The 8,245-nt window shown below is 43.0% G+C and overlaps 1 protein-coding gene across 1 annotated transcript in view; it reads left to right on the top strand.

Moving 5' to 3' along the window:
* Positions 1 to 83: 83 nt before the first annotated feature.
* Positions 84 to 8,245, top strand: part of PEX1 (peroxisomal biogenesis factor 1) — a 76,899-nt gene continuing 68,737 nt past the window's right edge. The window contains exons 1-2 of the mRNA XM_040260278.1: positions 84 to 312; positions 7,262 to 7,405. Coding sequence (XP_040116212.1) covers positions 187 to 312; positions 7,262 to 7,405 — 270 coding nt within the window. The 5' untranslated portion in view covers positions 84 to 186. The remainder of the gene's footprint in view (positions 313 to 7,261; positions 7,406 to 8,245) is intronic.

The raw sequence follows: 8,245 nt of genomic DNA, 5'->3' as shown, positions 1-8,245 counted from the left end.
CGCGGCGGAGAGGCCCGGCGAGCCGGTCTGGGCTTGCTTGCCGCTCCCGCTACCGAGGCGCGGCGGGCGCGAGGGGCGGGACCTGGGGGCGGGGCCGGTCGAGCGTATCTGGCCCGGTCACCCTTGATCCGCAGTCAGCCCGGGTCCGCTGGGGTGCGCCTCCGGCGGGGCCGTCGCTTGCGGAGAATGTGGGGCAGCGGTCGGCTGGCGGGTTCTGGTGGCGGGGCGGCCGTGACCGTGGCCTTCACCAACACGCGCGACTGCTTCCTTCACTTGCCGCGGCGCCTAGTGGCCCAGCTGCACTTGCTCCAGGTAACGCGCCCGCCCCATGGACTCCCCAGCCCGGACTCGGGACTCCTGGGGGCCCGTCTGCGGTCGCCCGGGACCCAGGCCTTTTCGGGACGCAGCGGCCGCTCGGGCGTCTCCCGACGGCGGGACGCGGGCTGCTCTCCCCGCGCCGCCGACCTGTTCATCAGCCAGAACGTGGGCCGCTCTGAGCAGGGCCGGTCCGGGCGGTCTTTGCAGCCTTACCGCGTCGGGTGCAGCCCCGGGCCTTTGCGTTAACTTGCCGTACGTATTCTAGGTCTTTACTCGGTGAAACTGGGCTTTCAAACATCCTGATAATTCTATCTCTGAGTTCAGCTATTCCTCACTCCAGGTTGGAAAAGGTTTGGAGAAGTCGGGTTTGTCTTTGCGGGTTTTGTTTTGTTTCGATCGTAAAAAACGTTTTTCCTGCCAGTGGTTTCCAGGTGTGCCTGCCAGGCTGTGGCCCAGGAGTCCCTGTAAATTAATAGAGACTGAGCTGCGAGCGAGATAGGTTAATAAGATGAAGGTTCCCGCTGCGTCTTCGTTGCTCCGAATACCTCCGAGGTGTGCCCGGAACGTGCAGTGGGATTATGCATACTTGGACCTCTGCGGGTAGTTGCCCTCTGGACATTGTGATTGTGGTAGTTCATAGTTCTAACCACATCTCTAGTTTCGTAATTACAAAATAGAGGCACCTGGTCTACCAGTTTGAGTGTGCTATGAGAACAAAAAGATAGAATACTTTAAATCTTTGAAAATCCTGGATGCATAGTACCCACTACGGGCTAATCCTTGCAGGGAATATTTAGGAGTTTGCAATAATTTTAAATACTCCACCTCTCCATTTTAGCTACTTCCCTTTAACTAGTTTTCTAGGTGGTTTTCCCCCAGTCTTTCAAAGCATGCTAATTTCAATAGATCCTGCCATTATTGCTTTTACTATATAGAGTCTCTTGGAGCTTCCCAGGTGACAGCTAGTGGTAAAGAATCCTCTGGCTAATGTAGAGGATGTAAGAGACGCCGGTTCGATTCCTGGGTGGGGAAGATCCCCTGAAGGAGAAAATGGCAACCCAGTCCAGTTTTCTTGCCTGGAGAATTCCAGGAACAGAGGAACCTGGCGGGCTCCAGTCCATGGGGTGGCAAAGAGTCACTGAGCATCTGAGCAGCAGACAGTCTCTAGGCTCTGATGAGCTATCCTTCATGGCAGGAGATGAGTTGGTTTTGCAACCAAGTCCTAGGTAGATCCTGCCACCTCTGCACTCTCGGTCACCTCTGATGGAAATTTAAATCATCACCTCAGGATTTTATTGGAAACACTCCTCACCTGGTAAGCTTATAGGAGTGCTTCCTTATAGTAACTAATTTGCTCCTAGAATGTGGGTGCTGTATGAGGTTTAACGGTCTTCATCTTTGTTTTAAATTTTGAGCCTTTGATAAGTATTTGTAAGAATTAATTCATGGATATCTTTTTGAAACTTAAACCCCCTTAGCCTTGGAACAAACTGTTGTTTCTATCTAGCCTGTTAGAAGGCTAGGCCAACTCTTCTCCCTAATTATAAAAGTAATACATGTTATGTAGAAAATTTGGGAAGCATGGAGATCTATAAACAAGAGAATAAAAGCTATCCATAACTCCCAAACCTAGAGATAACAAATGTTAACAGTTTGGATCAAATCTTCATTTTATTTCAAATCTCTATTTTTAACAGAAATCAAGGCCTGCACACACTGGTAGTTTTGTATACTGATATTTTCTTACAGTCTTATGAGTGTTTTATTTTATTAAAAGGTAATTGTCTTTTTTTTTTTTTAAGTTGCTCAGTCGTGTCCAACTCTTTGCCACCCCATGGATTATGGAGTCCATGGAATTCTCCAGGCCAGAATACTGAAGTGGGTAGCCCATCCCTTCTCCAGGGGATCTTCCCAACCCAGGGATCAAACCCAGGTCTCCTGCATTGCAGGCGGATTCTTTACCAGCTGAACCACCAGGGATGTCTGGTAATTGTCATTTTTTAGAGGTTGATTAGTGTTCTGTCATAAGTTTGCCGTAATTTAATTGTTCACTGGTTGAACGTTTATATTCAATTTTTAGACATTAAAAATGATACTATAATTATATTTTAAGAAAAAGTTAAAAGTAACATATCTTTGTGTAATATATAATAAAATATTGTTTTATTTTCTGGTTAAAATAGGCTTTCAGAAATTATTGAGTTAGAAAGCATAATTTTTAAATTTTTTACTTATTTTTGGCTGTGCTGGGACTTCATTGCTGCACGCGGGCTTTCTCTAGTTGTGGCGAGCAAGGGCTACTCTGTTGTGGTTCCAGGACTTGGCATCTAGGTGGCTTCTCTCCTCTCCTGTGGAGCACAGGCCCGAGGGCACGTGGGCTTAGCTGCCCCACAGCACCTGGTGTCTACCCAGACCAGGGATGGAGCCCGTGTCCCCTGCATTGGCGGGTGGATTCTTAACTACTGGACCACCAGGGACACCCCTATGAGTAATTACTAAGGCAGAAATTCATGAATTGGGAGTTAATAGGTTGAATTATTTTATATCAGCTGAAGCACTGAATACATAATACAGATGATACTGTAATGGGAAAAAGGTTAGAATGATTTTCTGAACTGTATCAGACTTACCTTTTTTTCCCCCCCTTTCAGTTTTATTGAGATATAATTGACATACAGCTCTGTGTAAGTTTCTTTTCTAGTATTTATTTATTTATTTGGTCCTGCCGGGTCTTTAGTTGCCGCTCTCATGACCTTTGATCTTTGTTGCGTCTTGCAGGATCTTGTTCCCCAACCAGGGGTCGGACCGGGCCCCTGTATTGGTGTGCAGGCTCTTAGCCACTGGACCATCAGGGAGGTCTCCCTGTGTCAGGCTAAAGTGTACAGCACATAATGATTTGACTTGCATCACGAAATGATTATCAAAATGTGTACTGAACATCCATCATCTCCTATAGATACAAAATTATAGCCAAGGGAAAAAAAAAATTGTCCTTGTGATGAGAACCCAGCGTTTACTTTCAACCACTTTCATGTGTTAATGCAGCAGTATTAATTGTATTCACTGTGTTCCTAAATGCTTTGAAAATAGATATTTTGGGTTTTTGATGGACCTGCTGAATCAGAATCTTGGGGAGTGGGCTTCAAGCATCTGTAGTTTTATTAAAAAAGTATCTTAAGGCTTCTTGGATGCACCAAGTCAAGACTCACTATTCCAGAATCATACAATGTGAAATAGTGAAAGAGACCATCCATATCTAGGTCATTTCTGTACTTTAATGTGTAAGGAAATCAGCCGGTACATTTCCATGCAGTTAATTTGCCCTCATCTAAAACTCACCTGGCTTCCCAGGTGGCTCCATGGTAAAGAATCAGGAGACGTGGGTTCAATCCCTGGGTCGGAAAGATCCCCTGGAGAAGGAAATGACAACCCACTCCAGTATTCTTGCCTGGAACATCCCATGGACAGAGGACCCTGGCATACTGCAGTCCATGGGGTCTCAAAAGAGCTGGACATGACTGAGCGACTGAACAACAATAACTCACCTACCTCCCCCATGCTCACCTTCTCACTATTCTTCCAACACCCAGCTCCTTCCCACCTCTGTACTCTTACTCAAGCTATTCTTCCCGAAAACATTTTTCTGCATCTGTGCTGCTAAAAACAGCATGACCCTACCTCCCCCACGTCGTTTCAGATTCTCTCTTGCCCATGTTTGTCTCCTTTTCAGAACTTCACTGCTGTGTTTATGTGGTAACAGCTCGCTTGTTATACTCTGTTCTGTGTTTCAAATATTATCTTATTATCCAACTCTGTGTTTTAAGACTGGGTACCCAGAGTATGCTTTAACTCAGATTTCTTCACCTTGGCGCTATTGACATTTTGCGCTGGAAAGTTTCCTGTTGTGGGGCTCTGTCCTGGGTAGTGTAGGATATTATTTAACAGCAACCTGGCCTCTGCCCAACTAAAGCCAGCAACACCTCTCCTCCCCGTTGTGACCCAGAGTGTCTCAAGACATAGCCGAATGTCTCCTGGGGCACAGTTACCCTCAGCTGAGAACCACTACTGTAACTCAGTTACTTTGTCTGCACTGCTGAAGCAGGGGAGTGGATTCAAATCCACACTGAGTGCAACCAAATGAACCTAAATAGCCCTCCAGAAATAACCAGGTGCAGTTTTGCATTTCCTTGGTGTTAGCCAGAGATGAGCCAGGCCTGGGACCTGGCTGAACTAAGGCATTGCAGCCTGTGGTTTTACCCAGCAGTTCCCTTCAAGTGATACTGATACCATGGGTTTGGGCAAAAGTAGACGGTCAGTCCGGAGAAGGCGATGGCACCCCACTCCAGTACTCTTGCCTGGAAAATCCCATGGATGGAGGAGCCTGGTGGGCTACAGTCCATGGGGTCGCGAAGAGTCAGACACGACTGAGCGACTTCCCTTTCACTTTTCACTTTCATGCATTGGAGAAGGAAATGGCAACGCACTCCAGTGTTCTTGCCTGGAGAATCCCAGGGACGGGGGAGCCTGCTGGGCTGCCGTCTGTGGGGTTGCTCAGAGCTGGACACTACTGAAGCGACTTAGCAGCAGCAGATGGTCAGTCATTTGTTGATTTGATTGAACTCCTGGAAAAGGGGCTCCTTTCTCTACAGTCTGTCCTTTTCTTCTCTCTACCTGAGTTCCCAGGGGCTCTGTGGTCCAAGTGAATGATTTTTGACATAAAAATGGACTCAGAACATTAGTCTGCAAAGTTTACTAAATGCAGCTGAACATATGAGTCTGCTTACCACTTTTTTAAATGTATATGTATTTATTTATTTGGCGGCATCGGGTCTCAGTGGTGGCGCGCAGGATCTCCCCTGTGGGCCACTGGCTCTCTAGTTGTGGCGTGTTGGCTCAGAGCACGAGGGCTCAGTAGTTGGAGCTGCGGGCTTAGTTGGCGTCTTGGTTCCCTAACCAAGGATCAGACCTGTGTCCCCTGCATTACAAGGCAGATTCTTAACCACTGGACTACCAGGTAAGGCCCTGGTGACTACCTTTTGACCAAATGAATAAATGAAGTATTTTTCATATTTCACAAAGTTGATTTTTCCCTTTTCCAGGGAGTTGGTGAGTTTTTTTTAATATTTCAGGGCATGCTTCCTTATTTAATGTCTAGATTTTAAACGTTTCTTCATATGAAGTAGGAGAATTGATCTGGATTAAAAGTCACTGACTATGATATCCCAGACTCTCATCCTCTCAGCTCATGTAGGAACAGCTGACCCAGTAACTGAAGACTTTTAACTCCAGATCTGGGGCTCTTGCTGCCATATCACACTGTTCTCAATGGAAGGATTTTGTCAGCCAAACAGGTTGGACTCTCCTGTGAAGAACTGCGAGAAAAATTACACAACTAAGTGATAAATGATGATTTCTTACAAACAAAGTTTTAATGAATTTAAAGTACCTTATATTGCCTTGGAAGTGGCTCCAACATTCTTTGAAGTTTGTCCTATTAAAAGAAATATAATAAGCAGTCCATAGCTAGTTTTGAAATAGTAAAATTTGATGTAAATTAATGAATTTAATAATTTAAACTTAATAAATTTATTTTAAGTGAATTTAATAGGTGGCAGTAGTGGTAAAGAACCCACCTGCCAGTGTAGGAGATGTAAGAGATGCAGGTTCGATCCCTGGGTCGGGAAGATCCCCTGGAGGAGGGCACAGCAACCCACTCCAGTATTCTTGCCTGGAAAATTCCACGAACAGAAGAGCCTGGCAGGCTACAGTCCGTGGGGTTGCAAAGAGTTGGACAAGACTGAAGGGACTTAACACAGCACAACAGTACTAAAACTTCCTGAGATGTTAAGTGTTAATGGCTATTAGTGAAACTCTTACTTTTTATTAAAAATGATCTGTATGTGAAAATACATACAATAACAAGGATACGTGGGGGGAAAAGGATATTAAATCATAACCGTTATACAACAGTTAGCTTGTGCATAGAAAAAAGATTAGCCAGAAAAGACCAAATTATATCACCTGGTTGATAATTCACGTGAGAATATCAGTAACTCCTTGTATATATTTTCCAAGGTTTATGTACTTTCTAATAGTTCTGTAATAATGGAATTATTGTAATAATTTGTAATTATTTGTAATTTTTTAATCATAGAAAATGGCTGTTAATCCTTAGACATAAACTTACATATTTTATATAATTGCTATTGATAATTTATGTAATTGCTATTAATGAGAATAAATTTTATACTTTGCTTTTTTGACTTATAAATATATTTCCATAGTTCAAGACTTAAAATTACTTAAGCTGAATAATATGAAATTTCTACAATGCATAAGAGAAGCTATTAACAGTAATTATCTCTGGAACAGGAACCAGCCCTCACGTTTTATGTCTTTATACTTTCTGTGCTTTTTCCATGTGCATTTATTACTCATCTAATAAATAAATGCTAATGCTTTTTTTTGATTACATGTTTCTACTTATCTACCTATTCTTTACTAAAGTAGTAAATTTATAGCTTATTTCCATATTGCTAGACATACAAAGATAGCCCTGAATTTTCATAATTATAGAAAATACTGCAGAGATATGTTCAGGTAGTTTTTTTCTTTGAATCATTAATCCTAAATGAGGTCAAAGGCTATCTCAGTTCACTGGCTCCCTGTTGCTGTTGCCATTGTGAACCCTGGAGTGGTTGAATCAATTTATCCTGCCATCATAAGGATATGCAGGTATTGGTTTCACGCATAGTATCATCACTGGCAATGATTACAACTTTTTAAATGCTGCGATGAAGGTGGATCACAGAGAGCTTTCAGCTATCTATAGAACTCTGTACATGTGGATTGCAGTTGTCGTTTATCTTTTCTGTGAATCCAGAGAAGCAGATAAAAACTTTCAAAACCTTTCTCCCCCATTTCTTATTTCTTGAATAAATAGAATCAAGCTATAGAAGTAGCCTGGGGTCACCAACCTGCATTCTTGAGCTGGGTGGAAGGCAGACATTTTAGTGATGAAGGTGAAAATCTGGCTGAAATTAACAGACAAGTTGGTCAGAAACTTGGACTCTCAAATGGGGCACAGGTAAGCACAAAATGTGATGACAGTGACTTTTTAAAATGTTATATAGCAAAAGAAATTAAAGTTCAGATGCATGTTTTAGGGAGGTGAGATGACACCTAACTTGTGAGCTACTATAACCAGTCTAAGATATTCAAGTTATATATACTACCTGTCATATACTCTGTTAAGTCAGTTGTCTAATAGTCTCCCATACTTTCTACTTGATTTTCTAGTCTACCTTCTATTGTACTCAGTTTCCAGGTTCCTTAATTTGTTTAGTTATTCTTTATGAATTATTCAGTTTTACTTACTATGCTTAGATTGTAAACTCCAAAGCTTAAGGACTCATGTCTGTCTCCACTTTATCATATTCACCAGTTTATGTTTTTAAATATTTTAAACTGCAGAAGTAATACATATTCAGTACAGATATTTTACAGTTAAGAGTAAAAAATGTTTTTCCCTTTCTCTAACCCCAGCCTCCGAATGAGTGTGTACTGTGGGGTCTCACTAGACCCTTAGGATTTAAAGAAGGAGATCATACATATTTTCTGCAATTTTTCCCCCACAAACTGTATCAGAGATCCTTTCCATGTGTTAAGATAATATGCATTGAGCATCTCTGTATATGTATGAAATGAAAAACTTTTTTGTGGTTGGGGGGTGCCCAGTGCAGCATGTGGGACCTTAGTTTCTCTGCCAGGGGTCAGATGCGTGGCACCTGCGGGGGAAGCATGGAGCCCTAACCACTGGACTGCCAGGGAATCCCCAGAAGTGAAATAGATGTTCAAAACCGAATCGCCAAGTCTAGGGTGCCACACATTTAGAATTTGATAGAGGGGGCTAAATTGCTTTCTATTA

This window comes from Oryx dammah, unplaced genomic scaffold (assembly GCF_014754425.2).
Source record: "Oryx dammah isolate SB20612 unplaced genomic scaffold, SCBI_Odam_1.1 HiC_scaffold_18, whole genome shotgun sequence".
NCBI lineage: Eukaryota > Metazoa > Chordata > Mammalia > Artiodactyla > Bovidae > Oryx > Oryx dammah.
The sequence above is the reverse complement of the archived record's forward strand: the minus strand, read 5'-3'. Positions and strand labels throughout refer to the sequence as shown.